Source organism: Podarcis erhardii (assembly GCF_964252035.2).
Source record: "Podarcis erhardii genome assembly, chromosome: 10".
NCBI lineage: Eukaryota > Metazoa > Chordata > Lepidosauria > Squamata > Lacertidae > Podarcis > Podarcis erhardii.
The window spans coordinates 47054439-47075320 of NC_138500.1; the positions used below are offsets into that span (position 1 = coordinate 47054439).

General features: G+C 43.5%; 1 protein-coding gene and 1 long non-coding RNA gene across 3 annotated transcripts in view; one reads left to right on the top strand and one right to left on the bottom strand.

The window, feature by feature from the left end:
* The window catches only part of HMGA2 (high mobility group AT-hook 2), a 137765-nt gene extending 126005 nt beyond the window's left edge, over positions 1–11760 (bottom strand). Inside the window, exons 1-2 of one of the 2 annotated variants that reach the window (XM_081878149.1) lie at positions 11089–11760; positions 8555–8641 (exon numbers count right to left, since the gene is read on the bottom strand). In XM_081878149.1, the coding sequence (XP_081734275.1) occupies positions 8555–8641; positions 11089–11220 (219 nt within the window). In that variant the 5' untranslated portion in view covers positions 11221–11760. The remainder of the gene's footprint in view (positions 1–8554; positions 8642–11088) is intronic. The other variant, XM_081878150.1, reaches the window with a different exon arrangement.
* Positions 11347–12694, top strand: LOC309350903. The gene is made up of 2 exons (XR_014160582.1): positions 11347–11446; positions 12476–12694. It is a non-coding gene; the product is annotated as an uncharacterized lncRNA (long non-coding RNA).
* Positions 12695–20882: the final 8188 nt, after the last annotated feature.

Consider the following 20882-nt stretch of genomic DNA (forward strand, 5'->3'; position numbering starts at 1 on the left):
GAGGATGCTCCTGTAATGGATGACACAAATGAAGCTACTAGGAACATTAACAGAGCTAGGTCTTCCTCAATGCTCCAGATTTTGTTGTGCTCAAATGTTCTATGGGAAAAGATCCTGCTAAACCTTCTTAGATACACTAATAGCTTAAATTGTGGAAACCTTAAAGTTGTATTTCTGAGGTTTGAGGGATCATCACATCAGTCTTTTTTAGAATAATACCATAAAAGTATATATCATTAGAAGGATAATTTAATGCAAACTACAATGCAACAAACTGTGCTGAGTTATCTTTATTCTATCAAAAGTTATAGCCAAATAAACCAAATAAAGCACAACTGCCTTATGTAACAAGGAGTGGATTTCCTTAACTCAAAACTGACCAATGGCAAACAGAGTGAAGAGAGTTGACTGCTCCCCTAGAAAGCAGTGCAGTAGCCCTGACTAAAAGGACAGTCACTGACTGTGGAACAGAGAAGGAACCTCCAACCTGTGGCGTCACTTGGGCCAAGCCCACCTGCCATACAGCCAATATCATATACGGACATCAGGTGAAGCTGAATCTGGGCCAGAAATGGATTTGGAGGCAAGGTGCTTTGAAGCACCAACTATCAGCTGATTATCGGGGCTTCAAAATACAGAGCAAGCCTCTCTGCAAAGACCAACAATCAGCCAATCACAAAGAGAGTCCTGCATAGCCAAGAATCAGCTGCACAGCCAACATCTTATTTGGAATCCATCTTCCAACTGAACTTGAGAGTAGCAGCTCATTAAATCAGAGAGATGGAGCCCTCTCAGTGAAAGTTCAGTTAGCCATAGCACGTCTGAGCAAAGAGTTCCACCATGTTTGCCTCTGTATTCTTGTAGCCTTTAAAGAGGAACTTAAATCCATACCTGCAGCCTAGAGAAAACCTCCTCTAGATATTACCAGAAGTGCCAACAGTTCAATTTGGCAAGTTTACTAGCATTAGGCTAGCCACACTTCTTCAGTCGTATTCCCAAAGCCACTCTCAACATCTAAACTGATTCCTCCACTGCTCCATTTATCATTATCCGGATCAGCTAAAGGGACACAATCCCTCCTGGGCAGCTTTCCAAGGCCACATGCCAATTATGGGCAGGTTCAGAGGCAAATGTGGGCAAAGAAACAAATGTAATTTCCCCTCTTTGTTCACTAGGCTAGTTTCCACATAAACTCACATACCCTTCTCTCCTCTTTATCTATATAAGCAAGAGGCATTATTAGAGTTCAAGGATGCTGCAAAGCATCCAGGAGGCTGCAAAGCAGAATCAGTAGGGAGTGTGGCCTGGGGAAAGCTCTGGGGGCTGAATAAAAGAGGCTTCAAGGGCCACATTCTGCCCCCAGGACTGAGGTTCCACAGTCCCGATCATAAGGTTACGGTCCCCTTGCTAAGTTCTACCATTACTGTGCATTAGGTCATCACAAGTTATGCCCATGATCTTTGGCAATCTATATCTGCTTAACCAATTCAATCTGCTGCCTAATTCTATTCACACCTTGATCAAGTTTAAGGCAACTTGCTTCTGGTTGTGTTGCATCACAGCATGTGACCAAACATGATGAGGCATGATTTAAATCAACGTTTAATACATTTTCCTATAAACAGGAGAAAAGGAAATAATGCTTATTAGATACAAGGTTTAAAGGTGTTTTGTTTTGTTTTGTTTTGTTTTGTTTTGTTTTGTTAACAAAACAGCAGACTCTGATTTACATCTTTGTAAGCAGTTCATAAAATAATTTGGAAAAAGATCTAGCCTGAGTAACCTCTGAGGTGAGCCTGAGGAAAATGCCTGCTTATCATTCAATTACAATCAGGAATAACACCCAAAGTCACATGATCACAGAAGCCATCAGCCACAGCTGACTTGCACTAGGACACATGGTTGATTATAATAACATAGGAACATATATGGGTCAGATCAATTGCCCTTCTAGTCCGGCACCCTGTTCTTGCAGGGGTCAATCAGACAGTATTAGAAACTGAGATATATACGGTAAGCTAGGTGTTACAATCACCAAAACAGAATGTTGCCATTTGGGGACCAGACAGCTCTAAAGTCCTATTTTTCAAAACGATTTTTTGGTTCCTGCAATTCATTCTCATTGTGCAGATAAAATATAACAGAAAGAATTCTACAGGGTGTGTTGCTGCTGTGTGAAAGCAGTCAAGAGCCAAGGATCCCCAGGTACACACCTCCAGATGGTGGAGACGGCAGGTGCCATCCTGCCACCCTGGCATCTTCACTTGGCAGCAAGTGGCCAATAAGGTAAAGGTAAAGGGGACCCCTGACCATTAGGTCCAGTCGTGACTGACTCTGGGGTTGCGGAGCTCATCTTGCTTTACTGGCCGAGGGAGCCGGCGTACAGCTTCCGGGTCATGTGGCCAGCATGACTAAGCCGCTTCTGGTGAACCAGAGCAGCGCACGGAAACGTTGTTTACCTTCCCACCGGAGCGGTACCTATTTATCTACTTGCACTTTGACGTGCTTCCGAACTGCTTGGTTGGCAGGAGCAGGGACCGAGCAGCGGGAGCTCACCCCGTCACGGGAATTCGAACCACTGACCTTCTGATCGGCAAGTCCTAGGCTCTGTGGTTTAACCCACAGCGCCACCTGTGTCCCTAAGTGGCCAATAGCCAGGGGCAAAATGCTCCTGGCGCCTGGAGAATTTTGAATGCTGCAATCAGATGTCTATAGGATGCCTGGTGCTGAACACAACACCACCCTCACCACCTGCAGTTCCCAGAAACTTGGTATAATATAATCTTGCACACTGCTTTGCACACATCTACACAGCATGAAATGCATTTATGCACCAATTATTTTAGATCCACTGACGATGTCCTTTTTCTACAACCGATGTGCTACAATCAATGTGATTGTGACATGAAAATGTGTGTGTTGTTTCTAACCCGTTCCAAGACAGAAGACTTTGCATTTCAGAATCACGCTGAGCAGACTATATTCCTAAAGAGGAATCAATGGGGTACAACAAAGCAGAGCTCAAAATGATCAGCTTGCTGCAACAAGGGCTGGATAAGACATGTTGAGCCACTGCCTTCATTCCAGTTCTTCTATAAAAGGACACATTTGTTAGGAACTGCAGACTCTTAAAGGCATAGCTGAAGGCAGGTGCTTTTCCTTCACTACACGGTCTCCCACCCTGTGTGCAACCTGAGGGTCTTGGCTGTGTTTCTATTAAGTCCTGATGCTATAGTATGCATTTCAGTAGCCTCCTGCCTGTCAAGTTCAGGGAGCCCCTATTCACCCGTATCAGGCTCAAAGCTAGGGACCTGGTCCAAGTCCTCAGCCAGTGGTCCTGCAGCCTCTAACTTGGTCTTCTGCTTACTGCTGGACTCCAGTGTCAACATCATAATGCACTCCACGAAAGTCAAATATGCCTCTTACTCATCAACCAAATCTCCAACCTCTATGGGGAAAGGGAGGGGCAACATTACAAAAACTGCCCCATCGAAAGGCCGGTCACCAGAGCCAAACTGACATGCTTAGAATGCAACTGGAGTGAATTCATACCAGCTGAAGCAGTCAAATGCCTGCTTTACCTTACACCCAGTTCATCAAGCATTCACTGCACCAGACCTCAGTTGACTTTAAATAGCTTTGCAGTGGCACAGTCAATGTGGATGCAGTTACAAACTGTACATGCTAAAGAAACCACATGACTTGCTTCACCTGGACCACAATTTATAGCCATCTGTTCAACCACCATATCGTCCACTTACCCATGTGGTCACAGCAATTGGTGCAAAGTCAATTGCAAGGTAAAACTAAAGCTGAAGTATTGGTTAGGTCTGTCATCTGTCAAATATTTTCTGTTTTATATACTACATTAAAAAGAAGTCCAGATCATCAAGATCAAATCTGGCAACGGTCTAGGAATAACTTGAAGATGATTAAGTGAAGGTAACATAACAACAGCCAGTTCTACAATGTGCTACATTGTTGGACCAGGGAATCACTTTTTAAACGAAAAGATGATCGGTCTGTGACAGATAAAACCCTGTTAAAACTGCCACACTGTGTTTGTGATCTTGACTGCAAAAGAAGTGATTGACTTCTCTTTTCACCCAAACTTAAATAAGCAGCAGTCTACAAGGTTTACAGGGATGCGGGTGGCGCTGTGGGTAAAACCTCAGCACCTAGGACTTGCCGATCACATGGTCGGCGGTTCGAATCCCCGCACCGGGGTGAGCTCCCGCCGTTCGGTCCCAGCTCCTGCCCACCTAGCAGTTCGAAAGCACCCTTAAGTGCAAGTAGATAAATAGGTACCACTTTATAGCGGGAAGGTAAACGGCGTTCCGTGTGCTGCTCTGGTACCGGTTCGCCGGAGCAGCTTCGTCACGCTGGCCACGCGACCCGGAAGTGTCTGCGGACAGCACTGGCTCCCGGCCTCTAGAGTGAGATGAGCGCACAACCCCAGAGTCTGTCAAGACTGGCCCATACGGGCAGGGGTACCTTTACAAGGTTTACACTTGCAAATCATGCTTCATCATCCAAGTCTGATTGTGGGCGATTGACTGAGGAATAGAAAACATAACCATATTTAAAGGATATTCAAGCACAATCTTGGCTTCTTGTTTTAAAGACTCACAAGCCCATTTTCCTAGTGCAGAATAATCTTGCCCCAATACAAATGTTACAAGAATTCCTATTCTTAAAGTAGCTTGCTTTTCATTATTTAATTTCACCCTAATAAAACATTTATTTTCAAAATACATTTACATCACTTTTTCCCTCCTAAAAAGTATGGGGAAATGTGTGTGCGTCTTATGGAGTGAATGCAGACTGCGCAGCTATCCCAGAAGCCAGAACATCAAGAGGGATTGCTGCTTTCACTGCGCAGTGATCCCTCTTGCTGTTCTGGCTTCTGAGATTCAGAATATTTTTTTTCTTGTTTTCCTCCTCCAAAAACTAGGTGCGTCTTATAGAGCAAAAAATACGGTATACTTTTAAAACTAGGATGAACTTGATCTGGCATCACCTCTAACCTCTTAGGTAGGTGTTAATTATCTATGTGTTTTTATCAAGCTCAAGCCCAGAACATGAACAACAAAAAAACCTACATGCAGAGCAGGAACTGTGATATTTATATCCTTTCAGAAATATGTCTACGGGGTGCCTTTATAGAAGATAAGCTACCCATTTCCAAATGTTTAGAGAATAGGTTTTCAAGTAATAACGTCAGAATTTGTTTGGGCGGAGGGGCACAGCTCTAAATATATATATGAACACAGTGAATGTACTTCTCATCTTTGGATTTGTTATCTCTCACCATAATTTCTGCATGGATTCAAACTTTACAAATTTTATTAGATTATGAATTCATTTAGTTATGGATTTTACATGACTGCTTTTACCTGCCTACACTCTTGAGATTTGTTCAGCGGGCATGAAACACACTGCTCAACTGTTCCTGCAGCATTTTGTATGCATTGTCAAGTTCCACACTGCTAATCTCCTAACAAGCTCAGTTTGGGGATTTTTAATGCCTTTAGGCCAGTTTTCAAAGTCCAGACACAAGCCTTGCAAGTTTGTGTTTTTTTTAACCAAGCCATGCACCAAGAAATTTTAAATGCACACAGCAATCAACATCCCAGGACAAAGATTTAAAGGTATTTGTTGTTGAAACATAACAAGGCAATCTACCTCCTTATGTGCATTTCTTTTTTAAAAAAATTCCCTGTCAGTTGTGTAATACATTTTTAATTATGATGTGCAAGAGTTTGCAAGAGAACACCTGATCAATTAATCATGAGTGCCTTCTTAGGTCTCCTCTGTGAATTCTAGCCTTGCACGTTTATCTGGCATGTTGTAGGCATAATACATTTCAATTAGCTCCCTTTGAAAAAGAGGCCACCCATTCTTCAACAGAAATTCCAGCCACTTTTCACTGCATATAGAACCATCTTTAAGGGTAAAATGCTCTTCAGCAGTGAACAAGCACTGCTTTGAAAGATGGAAATAAAACCATATGGAAGCTTTTTACAAAAAATGAACAAGCATGCCTCACAACGATACAAATGATTTCCAAGAGTTGACATCCTCAAAACTGAAGCTTTTTGCTTTTGTTTAAAGAAGAGATATTTTGCAATAATTCCAAATGCTCTGAAGGATCAGCATGGCATGTCATGCTAGCATCACACGGAGTTGTAAACCTTAACCTTAGACACAAAACCAGGGAATTCTTACAAGTGTAGAAGTTGCAACGCAACCATGCTGTTCATATATGGAGTTTCCCCATTCATTCCAATGCAGGAGGTACACCTGTGTAAACCATCTTCCATAAAAGTGGGTCTGTTCCCTCCATTGCAATTGCATTGCAATATTAGACAACTTCCATTCATTTCCATGGGCACCCAACTGATTATTTATACCCAGCATAAATGAAGCAATGTTGATATGATTCAGTTGAAGAAACTAAAGTCAAGTCAGACTGGTAACTTTAAAATAATCAATTATTTTAATAGCAATGATCTGACCTTTGACTAAATTTATTGTGAACAATAGCGAGCAGCTTTTATCTTCACAAACTTAGCAAACTTTGCAGCTCCAAAATTAAACTGCTTCAGTCTATAATTCTTCCTAAAATTCACTCTATATTCCAAAATGTTCCTACAAATGTAGGCTGATTATTATTTCTCCATAGGCTTGCAATCCTAAGCATCCTTTTAAGTCCCACTGAAATCAATAGTGTGCGCATGAAAATAATTTTGGTAGGAAGTTTATTTGTTGTTTAAGCTCTATAAATGTTTAAACGTTCCTTGCTGTAAACGCAATTTTAACTGCATATTATAAAGAGTATCCCTAACACTTACTTTTGCTTGACCACTTACAATGTAATCTTATATCTACTCAGAAGTAAGCCCAGTGTGTTCAGTGCTACTTGCGCTCCCAAGTAAGTGTGTGTATGATTGCAACGTTGTAGATATATATCTCTTTTCGATATATATCTCTAAAGCACAGGTACCTAACCTACAGCCCTTCAGATGTTATTGGACTCCAACTCCCATCATTCCTGGCCACTGGTTATGCTGGCTGGTGCTGATGGGAGCTGGAGTCAAACAGCATCTGAAGGACCACAAGTTAACCAGCCCTGCTCGAAAACTACAGGACAGCCAACTAAGAATGCTACAGGGAGGCTAGGGTGACAAAACCCTTAACAAAATGGAATGGACCACTTAGCTGGCTGAATATACCTTTTTAAACTTCAGCTGCTAAAGAGAGAAAAGGGGAAGAGGAGAGAGAGAGAGAGAAGGGGAAAGGTTTTCTGTAATGATATCCAAAAGTTAAAATAAAACAGACACAAGACCACAGTCAGTCCCTAAATAAAATAAAATTTATCATAACTTGCTGTGGTATTTTATAACCCTGAAAACTATCAAACATAACAGGACTAATTCCCACAAGCACAAACCACCATACTAAAAATTATCTATAATCTGGGGAGCCCACAACAATCTTCTAAAAGGCATTCTGCCACATAGCTTCTAACAATTACACAGCTAAAGAACATACACCACAGTTGACATCCAGGTTTGGTAAGACTTTGTTTTCAACAATATACAGTGGTACTTTGGGTTAAGAACTTGATTCGTTCTGGAGGTCCGTTCTTAACCTGAAACTGTTCTTAACCTGAGGTACCACTTTAGCTAATGGGGCCTGAAGCGTCTGTAACCCAAAGTACCACTGTACTTGTAAATTAAGAGTGCTGGTGCTAACTGCTGGGTGACTTGTCTACAGAAACATGACTCCAGTGTTTATTTTCAAAGCTCCATACAACTGTTTCTTAATGTCACTAGTATTCTTCTGGTAAAAAAAAAAATATTATTAGCCCAGTATTTGTACATTTGTTAGATAAAAAAGTTCTTTCACTTCCACTGAACCTGAAAGTCTTTTCAAAAACCAACTTTTCAAAAACCACCCCTTCATTACAACTAATCTGTTGGTGTCTCCCATCTCCTGAGAATATTCAAACTTTAATGATGGTTCAAAAAATTGTTTCTGTTTTCTTTCAAAAACTTGCCTCCAAAATGAATCCAGCAAAGAACATAAGGCATAAGTTAGCATAGTGCCCTAGAACACGCCCTATAATAATTTCTGATAATTAACACTTTTTCAGAAACGTTCTGATTCTCACCAAGGCATCATTGGTTTTATGCCCATCCACACGTTTAATGAAACACTCAGCTGCAGCAGTTTGAATATAACGTAGAAGCCTGCAGAATTAGCATTTTTAGTGATAAGACATTCAAAATGTACTTAATTCTCAGCACTCAATTTTTATTTCTTCTACAGCAGCACCCTAGAGTGCAGAACTTAAATATGTTTAAGTAGCAACCAAGGATTGCTAATTTCAGAATGGAAGGAAAACTGCCCCGGAATGTACTGGCTGCTCCTACAACACCCCTTCATGAAATATTATTAAAATGGCACAAACTCTGCAGATTAGATGTTCCACAACTGAAATCCTTTGGACAGTGACTGATAGGTGGGTGGTAATATGAGCAAACCTCACCTTTTGTGCTGCTTTAGAGGGACTCTTGTTTTTGCTTCCTTTAGGTCTTCCTCTTGGTCTTTTAGGAGATGGCTCTCCCATTGGTTCCTAAACACAGGAAAACATGCTATTGTGGCAAGAATCTCAATAAAGATCTGAAACACAACATAGGACACTTAACATGCACAAAACAAACAGTGTCAGTTACTCAATCAGTTTCAATAGTGAAATAAAATAAAAAGAGCAGAAAAACATTAACGTGAGTGCATTTTACTAAAACATTTGTTCATGCCTACTGGAAGTGAATGACAAACTAATGAAAATGTGTGTATGCTCTGACACTCTTTCCATTCTTTATATAAACTTCCCCAACCTTTATAATCAAGGATGACGTTTGCAATTCTAACCATTCATGGCTTTTCACAATCGATTTATAATTACTCATTTGATTTACATTTGCAATCACATAAGAGGTTTAATTTCGATGTAGATTTCCAATATGAAAGAACCTAAAATACTGAAGTCTGTCTAAATTATAGTTTAAAAAAAAAAAAAATCTGAAAGTTACAAAGAGAGTTGTGTCTTGTTCTATAGCTTAACGTTATATATTGTGTGGAGTGCTGTCCTGGTAAGCCTGGGCTCCAAGGTATATAAAAACACTGATTGTTTTCACTCTGCTGCCCAATGGCTTCTCTGTTTGATAGTAAATAAAATCATCATCTGAATATGATTTCAGTTTTCAGATATTCCAAATATTTATCCAGTGAATCATATGAACTAAAAGAAAATATATATCCATCTCCTCCACATCCACTTCCAAATACTGAACATTTCATTTGGATTACAGGATGCGGTAAGACTAATTAAATTCAGTTTGTTAAAGGAGTCTTGGAATTCTCCCTATTGGTAAACTCTTGGGCTAGAAAGGAAATTTAGTGACACAATATCCTTCCAAAGGAGTCACAACAGAAACAATGCTGAACTCTGACTGGGGGGGGGGAGGGGAGACACATTGGAGAGGGGGGCTCTTTCTGTGAAATCCACTGAAACCCTAAACATTCCATTCTCAAATCTCTCTCACACACACTTTTTGCGAAAACAAAAAAACGGGCTGGGGTAGGTGGGTGAGCTGGGAAGGGGAAGGAACGTCGTGATAGCTCAACAAAGGTAACGCAAGGGGAGGGGGCTTGCAATCCTTCCGAAAGGTATTTTATTGCATTTCACTCGAGAAAGGGGGGTGAACGTAGGAGCGGCTGGGCGTGAGGACTTTGGGGGTGCTCATCCACCCTCGCTCTAAGAGGCGCCCTTTCAGAGGCGTTTCTGGGCTCAGATCGGTTTGCTGATCATCTGATTTGCTCTGAAAGGAAGTGGTTTGACGATAATGAATGAAGTAAACTTTTTTAAAAAAGAAAAGGGGGGGGGAGAGAAAAGCCCGCGGAAGTCAAGTTTTAAATGCACTTCGCGTCTCCTTATTGCCCGATCGCTATTTCCGAGGATCTCGAAAACACTGCAAGCAGCACAGCAACAGCAACCCCGGCCAGGATGCAGTTTTCTCCATGCCGGCTCCGCAGAGCTACAACTGCAATGCTTAATTGGTTGCATTCGCAGACTTGTGTGCGTGTGTGTAGTAGAGAAAAAAGCCCGGTATCCCCACTGGCCTGTTTACTTAGAGAAGTACAAAGTATTTCTGGCGTTCCCCACTGCCTTGTGCAAAAAGGCAGCGAAAGCCAGGCGTCTTTCTTATATGCTCGGCGAGCAAAACCCAGCTCGATTGTGGGTTGCCAGAATGTGCCCGAGGAGATTTGTGGGGGGGGGTCCCCCAAGCCCAAATCACCCCTCCCTTTAAAAAAAAAAGCAAGCCGAGTTTCCCGGTGCGTGGGGTGGAATGTGATAACGCAGACACGCAGGCGATCAGGGAGGGTCTCCTTTTGTACACACGCACCGGAGTGTGGCGCGTTTTTTAAACCCCCCATAGCCAAGATAAGGAGGACCGGGGACGGCAGTGCCCTCTGGGAGACCAACTATACACACACACACACACACACACACACACAAGACTGAGACGTAGCAAAGGCAGTCGGGGAGCCCAGCCTGCCTGCTTGCTTCCCTTGCACACCCCTCCAGTTTAAAAATCTGCTCGGAGCGCCGGTTGGTGGGATCCGAGCTGCTCTGCGCTCCAGAGCCAAATAAACCCTCCCGGTCACACAATAGAGAAAGGCCGAGGGAAGTTTTCGCCTTTTAAAAAGAAACAAGCGCGCGCGCGCGCCCGGAGAGACAGACAGACAGACGGACAATCCAGCACACACACACACGTTCCTCTGTCCTCGCCAAGAGGGACTCCCCCCCCCATCCTCTTTCCCGCAGTCAGCAAATGCACCCGCCGCCACAACAACAATAACAGCAGCAGCAGCAACCACCACCACCACCACCGCCGCATCTCCAACCACGCGCCGCTTCCTCGCCGCCGGGCACGTGCCCTCCCGGTGTCCCCCCCCCCCCCGCTCCTCCTCCGCCAACCCGGCTTTGCGCGCGCTCTCCGCGTCCAGGCTACTAACTTGGGGTTGCTTCCTGGGTCTGCCGCGACCCCTCTTCGGGGGCTCCGAGGTGGCAGGTTGCTCCTGGGAAGCGGCGGCGGCGGCGCTTCCCGAAGTCGAGGGCTGGCCGGCTCCTTCGCCTCGCGCGCTCATCGTGGCTCCTGGCTTGGGCTGCAGCCGCGCTCTCGTCGCCTCCGCGCTCGCCCGCCCGCCCGGCCAGGCACCTCGGAAGAAAGCAAGCGGCAGGCGCCGAAGGCGAGCTCGCGTGCGCGCTGCCCCCAGCAGCAGCAGCAGCAGCAGCAGCAGCAGCACCACACCGGACGTCCTGGTGCTGCCAAAAGGAGAAAGGGAGGAGGAGGAGGTGGCGACGACGACGGCGGTGGTAATAATGGTGGTGTTGGGTGTTTGCTGCAGCCTCTTCTTGCAATTTGGAAAGGCAGGAGGACGCAGCTTTTGGAAGGGGGCTTTCCCCCCCTTTTTTTCCTTTTTTCCTTTCGGGGGGCTGGGGGTGGGGGAGATACGTCGAGGCTGGCTTGTAACGCCGCCACGAGAGAGCAGGAAGGGTGGGCGGGCGGGCGGGACGCGCGCGCTCCTCGTCGTAGGCGAGCGGGGGCTCCGCAGCCCTCCGGTGCGTTTCAGCTCCAGAGGAGACGCATGGCAAAGACGCGCAGAGGACCCAGCGCGCCTTTCGGCTGCCTTGAATCAGGCACGCCGGGAGAGGAAGAGAGATCGGAGCTGGGGGGGGGGGGGCTTGAAAATAGAGCTATAGTTGGATAAGCGCGGAGGGATTGGACGACAAGGGTCTCTCTCTCCTCCCCCCCACCTCCAAACAACCACCACGATGCCGGAGCCTGGGAGTGAACTGCCTACTGGGGGTGGGAATAGGAGATTCCTGCCCCCGGTGGCAACTGGGATGAGGGTTGTGAGGTTTTTTAAAAAATAAATAAATGGGGAAATGGGAGGGCGTTGGGGGTCGGCGGAGGGAAAGGCCACCATGAGGAAAAGGAGGCGGCAAAGCTACGGGGGGCGGCGGCGGTCGGGGCTGGTGTTGGACCTAAGAAATTACAGTACAGTATTAGAAAGATAGCAGCAATGGATGGAAGCGCACCCCCCCCCCGTAACTCCTGAAGTAGCCGATCAGTTTTGGTGCCCAGCAGGAATGCAGCAACTACAACTGGTACCTGTCAGATGTTGGTACTGGTAGCCATTTTGGGGCCAGGCCACCAAATACTGTTGAAATCCCCTCCCAGCACATACAACAAGCCTTTTTGGGGTCAGACTGGGCCTCAGAGACCAGTACTTATCAAATTATCTACCCGGGTTAACAGTTCCTGCTCTGTGCCAGCCACAGTGTGTTTTTGGTTCTGCTCTGAAAACCTCCATAAATTAATCGGGTTGCTTTTTCTAGGTGGCATTTTTCAAAATGACTACTAACGTGACTCAGATTTCCCCCTGGGAAATGCATCACTGTCTGCTATTCAGAGGTACCAAAGAAGTTGACACGGTGGACACTGTCAAGAAAGGAAGAAAAGGTTGCTTCTGAGAATCTTGCTCTACGCACACCAAACTATGACTGGGTTCACACATCACACTAAGCCAAACAATGGCTTCGCCTGAATGAACAAAGCTGTGGGTACCCAAAGGAAACAAATGGCATCCATTTTGCTGTTCCCCCAGCCCTGATGGTTTGATGGCCATAGTTTGCTTGGGAGAAACTGGCAACAATTCAGGGTCCACATGGAATGCCAAGTCAAACCATGGCTTAGCCTCTTATACCTGGTTTACCATATTCTGACATAACTTTTCTTTATTAGTGATCACTTTTATTTGACAGGTGATTTCTGATCCTTTTTCCTTCCATTTAAGAAATGAACCGACTGGTCAAAGAACTGGCAAGTTAGGATCAAAATCAGCACACAACATTCATTTACCACCTCTCTCCATTGGTTTCGTGGCCTTTCCTGGCTCGTTCTGGTTGCCATTCACAATGCTATGGTGACAAAAGCCTCAAATGGCAGAACTGCCCTCAAACTCTAGACCAGCCTTGCCCAACTTGGTGCTGGATTACAGCCATCAAGATCCCTGAACATCGGCTGGGTGAGACTGATGATGGGAGTTGTAGTCCAACAGCCCCTTGCCTGCCCATGTCATTGTCAGTGTCTCAGTTGTATTACAGTGGTACCTCAGGTTAAGAACTTAATTCATTCTGGAGGTCTGTTCTTAACATGAAACTGTTCTTAACCTGAGGTACCACTTTAGCTAATGGGGCTCGCGCCGCTGCCGCCCGATTTCTGTTCTCATCCTGAAGCAAAGTTCTTAACCTGAGGTACTATTTCTGGGTTAGCTGAGTCTGTAAACTGAAGCGTCTGTAACCCGAGGTACCACTGTATTCTCATCCGCTCATCTCAAACCTCATTCTCATACCTCGCTTCATATAAAAAATAAAATTATTATTATCCATATTCCTTCTTAAATCCATTGCTCATTCTGCACCCTTCCTTTTGCCTCTGAGCTTGTTTACCTCCTACAATCTTTTCTCAGTGTAAGTTTTTAAACCTCAGCCGAGCTGACGGCATTCTCGTTCCTCACAGAATTTGCCTGCAAACTGCTTAAGTTTCCTGAACAAACATTCTGAGCTATCCCATAAGCTCAGCCAATCTGTGCTAGAGATCTGCAAGCCACAAACACAATATTGATACTTGGGACTATTATAAGTTATATGAATACAGAAAACATTCTTCTGTGTTATGCACACTTGCATGTGCGTGTGTAAATGGGTGGCTCGTTAAGTTCAATTTCCACTGATAAATATAAACTCCAAACGCATCGAGACCGAGAGGCCAAATGTAGCTCTTCAGTCTTCTCTGTTCAACCTTCCAAAATATTTGGCGATCCAGAGTCTGATACCCAAAAAATAATCCCAGCCACACCTCTCACTGGTCCTCCTGCTCCACCCTCTGCTCACGTGCCTCTGTGGCCAGAAGGTGTCCTTGGACAGTGATAATTCACCTCACTTGTTTGGAGGGCAGATAGAGAGGGACCACTGATTTTGTATGGGTGGAATGTAGACTAATGTCCAAAGGGAGGAGTCATATCCATTGCCTCTGGCCCCACCAATCCCTGTCATGTGGCCCCTGGGAGGATGGACTTGAGGGAATGTGGCCCTTGGGAGGACACTTGGGACTGAGCAGGCTGTAATGGACACCTCAGAAGCAACAGGGTCAACTCAAGATGAAAATGTTGGGGCTTTGGGCAGTGCAAGGGTAGAGTGGATAGGAAGATCAGGGAAATGAGAGAGTGGAAAACCTTAAAATGCTGATGATTACCTGTTCCAAAGTAGGAAGCAGGAACACAAGTGTGCTCTCTGGTATTCACAGTGACCTGACATCTAACGTTAGCCATGCCAGTGGTCCTTGGAGTGGTCTGGTATGAATCCAGACTCTGGATCTCCAAAAACAAGATGTCCTCCAGAAGCAACCACAGAAAATGTTATGATGGGGAATGGAAGATAAGCACAGTTTCACAGCTTCTCCGGAGGCTTGCATAGTTTCTTATATTATTGTTGGTATTGTTATGACTTGTATGCTACTTTTCAGAATCAGATCCTCCCAAAGCGGCTTAACAGTCAAACAACTTTGTTAAATAATCATTCAAATCAGTTAAAATAACTCAGTAAATAGAAAACAGTCAGGCAGCAGATAAACAACAACAGCAGCCCAATGTTCAGCCACTGCAGTCCTTTCTTCCCAAGACAGGATCACATGTGATATGTCACAATCAGCTCAGTTTGTCTCAGCCAAAAACTGATTGAAAAATGAAGATCTTTACACCTCATCTAAAGGAAGTCAAAGTGAGAGTCTCATGCAAATCTTGAGGGAGAAAGTGGGGGGGCGGGGCACCATCAAAAAGGTGGCATCTCCTGTATCCACCAATTTTAGCCACTGGTAGTTCCAGGATCAGGGCTTCTGAAACTCATAGGAGTGCAGTCAGTCTTCAAATAACTCAGTCCTAAACTGTTAAGACCATAACTAGCACTTTGAATGGGGCCTGCAAACAGCTAGCTCATGCCACTGGTACGATATCAGAACAATATGCTCCAAAACAGCTGGACAGCTGCAATTTGCACTAACTGAAGCTTCCAAACCCTCTCCAAAGGCAGCCCCTCATAAAGCATATTGCAAATGTCAAAGTTAGATGTAACCAGGGAATTGATAAATAAGGCCAGAACTACCATACCTGCAGTGACCATGGCTGGTGTATCAGTCTGAGCTGATAAAAGGGGCTCCTACACATCATGATCACCTGCGCTTCTATAGATAACAAGTCTAGGAGCTAGAATAACAAGTCGGGCAGCAGCAGGACTGCAATCCCATCCAGAACTGGTTGAACATCACTTTCTAAATTAAGCAACTCCATCTTACCTGGGTTAAGTTTCGGCTTGTTCCCAAGCAAGCAACCTGAGTTTCCTGGAATCTTCGCAAATAATAATAATAATAATAATTTATTATTTATACCCCGCCCATCTGGCTGAGTTTCCCCAGCCACTCTGGGCGGCTCCCAATCAGTATTAAAAACAATACAGCATTACATATTAAAAACATCCCTGAAGAGGGCTGCCTTAAGATGTCTTCTGAACGTCAGGTAATTCTTTATCTCTTTGACATCTGATGGGAGGGCGTTCCACAGGGCGGGCGCCACTACCGAGAAGGCCCTCTGTCTGGTTCCCTGTAGCCTCACTTCTCGCAATGAGGGAACCGCCAGAAGGCCCTCGGCGCTGGATCTCAGTGTCCGGGCTGAACGATGGGGGTGGAGACGCTCCTTCAGGTATACAGGACCGAGGCCGTTTAGGGCTTTAATGAGTAAAAAGAATGAGTAAAAAGAAGCAAAATGGGCTTAAAATGAGACTAAGAAGTAGTGTGAAATCCTGGTGTGGAGAGGGACCTCAAGGACAGAGCAGAATGAACACGGGTTTTTGGGAGAAACTCTTAAGGATTATGTTTCCCACCTGGTGGGGTTAGCCACTCGTAGGGATGAATCAGTTTCAGTATCTCATTTTTCCAACCTTAAGTTCCCCACATTTTTGCAGAAATTTACAATTTACTTTTAACAATCCTTACAAGTATTCATCAGTGTAAATTTCACCAAACCAACATATTTTTGTATACTGCTTTGATTAGTGTTGCAAAACCCGCTTCAAAAATGTATTTTCACAAGCCGTTTCCCCTAATTATTATGTTTTATATATTCTGTAAGCTGCCCAGAGTGGCTAGGGAAACCCAGTCAGATAGCCAGGGAATTATTATTATTACTATTATTATTACATTGGATATTTGTATGTTATTTTCACTAATAATACACATTCCCCAAATAATTAAAGTTTTATAAAAATTGTTCGGTACAAGAACATCATTACAAAATTCAGATAAGTATGACTTAAAGAGGAAAGCTGTGTTTTGGTCTCCCCTGTTGATTCAAGAAGTGCAAGCCTAGGTAGTTTCTCATTAAATGCACTTCCTGTGATGGACATATCTATTCTTGTGCACATTGGTACATGAACCGCATCGCAAAGTGCAAATTCAGGAGGATAGATGTGTTTTGGTATGCTGGCTCAAGAAGGGCAAACTGAGAAGTTTCTCATTAAAGGGCAAACAAAATCAAATTTCTCTCCTGTCCCTCACCGCTAGCCTACTTCCTTGAGAACTCTGAAAAGTTAATACTTTAATACACTTCTCCTGTGAATCTGGTACACGTTAAGCCAGAAGAGTTTGTGGGCAAGATGAGCTACAGGTTTGGAAGCAGTGACCTAGAACATCTCTGGATTTGATGCTATGTTCAAACTAAGATGCATCATAAAATAGAACAGATGTTTCACCCAGGCCATCCTCACAGTACTTTCCTCCAGAAACCCTGGGTAGCAAAGAAATCTGAGGCTACCACTGAAGTGGAGATTTTTCACTATTCCCTCAAATCAGGTTGATTTTTAACCCTCTTTCATCCCCCTGTTCTGAAATGTTAGTGCCATTTAGAGACGTGTTTCACTATTGCTACACAAAGATGTCATCACATTGTCACTGGGTAATTTAAAATACAGGCAACCTCCCATTTATGCACATTCAATATGTGTATGACTGTGCACACACACACATTGTGCCAAACCCAGAAGTGACCCCAAAAATCACAAAAAGAGGTGGAACGGGGTGTTTGCAGGCTTTTCCAATGGGGTGTCAAATATATGCGATTTCACTGATGCACACGGAGCCTCAGAATGTATCCCCCACATAAATAGGAAGTTGCCTGTATGTGACTATTTAGATAAGTACACTGAAAAGGATATACCAAGAACTCTGCCCAAAAGTTTCAATACAAGGAATAATTCCTACTCGAGAAAACGCACAGAGAAACGCAAGAAAATTTGGATTCATTTATCTAAGACGCATGTTGGAAAAAGAAACACAAAAGAATTGAATGATACAGACTTCCAACAGAATTATATTCCTTAAAAAACCGAGCTGAAGAAGGCATTTACTCCGAAACAGGGCCCTGTCCTGGTCACAACTACTGAGTCGCACATCTAATTCATACTCCGGATACTTCTTTTTGGCCCTATTTGATTCTTTATTCTGACTTTATATAATATGGACTCTTTTTGACTGCCATTGAGACTTGTATAAAACAATTGTTGTGTACTGGTATTTTATGTACCTTTATACTATATCACTGCATATTTGAAACTACATTATTTCTGCACTTAAACGTTGTGTTTAAACTTACTATTATTTTAAAACTGTCGCACTTATACGTTGTGTTTAAATTTACTATTAGTTTAAAACTGTTATTCTTAGCAGAATATACACGTTTTTCTTTTCAGCTCTCGAGTAGGAATTATTCCTTGTATTGAAACTTTTGGCCAGAGTTCTTGGTATATCCTTTTCAGTGTACTTTCAACAAGAACTCCAATTTCTTTAACTATTTAGATAAGTTGCAAAAGGCATAAGGTAAAGGTAAAGGTACCCCTGCCCGTACGGGCCAGTCTTGACAGACTCTAGGGTTGTGCGCTCATCTCACTCTAGAGGCCGGGAGCCAGCACTGTCCGCAGACACTTCTGGGTAACGTGGCCAGCGTGACGAAGCTGCTCTGGCGAACCAGCACCAGAGCAGCACACGGAAATGCCGTTTACCTTCCCGCTATAAAGTGGTACCTATTTATCTACTTGCACTTAAGGGTGCTTTCGAACTGCTAGGTGGGCAGGAGCTGGGACCGAACGGCGGGAGCTCACCCCGGTGCGGGGATTCGAACCGCCGACCATGCGATCGGCAAGTCCTAGGCGCTGAGGTTTTACCCACAGCGCCACCCGTGTCCCTGGCAAAAGGCATAGAATCACCAATTTAGCAGTAGTGGTTAGCTGTGGAAACAGGAAAAAGGGTGTCGTGTTCAATTCACAGAATTTTAAATCTCAAAATGAACTTTCTATTTCTTCTCCTTTCTCTTTGAAATCCTTTAAAAAAACAAACAAACCCGAAACGTGGTTTCACTTTTAATTTAAAAAATGCTATATTGACAAATATATTGTCCCCCAAAATATTTATGTTCTACTTTTGTACCAAAATATCAGGAGGCATAGGTTGGGCTGGCTCCAATGTTGGCTAGTTCCTGATACCACTTTATCCCATACCAGGCTTTTTGAACTGACAGCATTAATCTCCGTAACATAATATGACAGTTGAGCAATTGTTCCTTACCGATTTTGATCTTGTGTTTTCAAAGAGTTTACTGATTGTTTTGATGTATTTGCTGTGCTGTGACTGACGCTGGGGTAGTTCATGGCAGAGGGTGGGAAATGAACCCAACGAAATAAATAAATTCCGCTAACGTCGATAGCCTGTCTCTATCAGAGGATAGCCTGAACTTTAGGGAAGAAAAGTATTATAGGCATGGGACTTGTTCAGACAATTGTTAAAATGTACATTGTAGTATGACTCATGGGGTGGGTTGATAGAAATTTTACTATTGTTTTTGGTTGTATAATTGATTACTACTTGGCAGTGTTTATTCTGCTTGCTGCTAGGAGATAAAAGCATCCCAACTAGAATTGTGAACTTGCTCGCCATTACATGCACAGAAGGCCTACTGAAATTCAAGGGGTGTATCTGTTCTTGCCTCTGCACAGGAATGCAACAGAGAGGGAGAGAGAGAAAGAGTGTGTGTGTTTAAATACACCCAGGGTGGAATCTACACACATATAAAAACTGTTCTGTAAATGCTTTTTTAAAAAAGCATTAAAATATATATATATATACATTGAATTTTCCATAAGGCTCACTATCACCATCTAGTGTCACGTTGTATATTGCACTTAAAACACACTGAAAACCTTTTATTTGCAGGTAGGTGTAGGTGTAGCTGAGTCCCAGAAGCATTAAGACTTTGGTTTGATGCAAAATTACCTAAAAGCAAGTTCCACTGCAATCAGTGGGATTTATTAGGCTCATGCTCACAGAACATGTATTCAACCTAGGTTGACAACATTTGTGGTTCTGGAACAAAATGTTGCAAATCCCCTAAGAGGATAGTTTTTATTCAGGGATTCAGCCAGACCTTCTAGTGTCATGTAAGGCTACCAAAGAGGGAGCAGGAGGTCTCCAAAGAGCGGTAGTCTTGTAACCTGGTGAACTGGGTTCGCGTCTCCGCTCCTCCACATGCAGCTGCTGGGTGACCTTGGGCCAGTCACATTTCTTTGAAGTCTCTCAGCCCCACTCACCTCACAGAGTGTTTGTGGTGGGGGAGGAAGGGAAAGGAGAATGTTAGCCACTTTGAGACTCCTGAAGGGGAGTGAAAGGCGGGATATCAAATCCAAACTCCTCTTCTTCTCCTGAAATGATAGTAGAGGGCAGGGTGTGTGGTCTGGGTTCCTATGGAAAATCTGCATTACAGTATTCTGGTTCATACAAGCCCTAAATTATTGTTCACCAGAAAGGATTAGCAAAACTGCAGGCCTGTGAGTGCAGGACTGCAGAGACCATTTTGTCCTAACAATGGCTGACCCAACATTTCTCATTGGTGCGGTATTTCATTTCAGAACTGCTTTTAGTCTGTAAATATTGTAACATCTAGTGATGATGAGCAAACCCACTTGGACTTGATTTGTATTGGAACCAGTAATTATGAGTGATATTAGAGGACTTATTATTATTATTATTATTATTATTATTATTATTATTATTTTCATCATCATCATCATCCCCCCAATTGCAATCTAAGTCAGATTAAAAACTATGAGGAGAGGAGAATGGGCTGGAGTTGTGCACATTATGAACATGAGAGATTTGTATAGTGAGTGGGGTGATTCCAAGTCTTAGTAACAACACTGGGAATCCTTTGGCTCTCGCATTTCCTGTTCATATCCAATGGGAGTCTGTGACAATGTTATGCGAAGATGCTGGAACATTCTGATGCAATTAATAGTTCCTAAACTTCTTCCAAGGAATCCACGCTTCCTGGGAATCCAAACATACAGAATTCAGGGACCATTCAAGACTGCAAATATATTTATTTCTCTTATATTCACTTAAATGAAATAAATAACTTGTACTCATGTACAAATAAGTCCGTTGCAAAGCAGATTCACGTATATGACAGTGATTTGGTAGCTGTGACGCTAAAATACTTTCTGGGGATTATATTATACTGTTTGTCTCTGGACTTCCCCAAAAGGTACAGTTTGTACTATAACAACACATCTTGTCATCTTTGTGATTTGAAAATGATATATGTTGTATAATATACTTTGAACTGCACAGATGTGCAATAAACACATG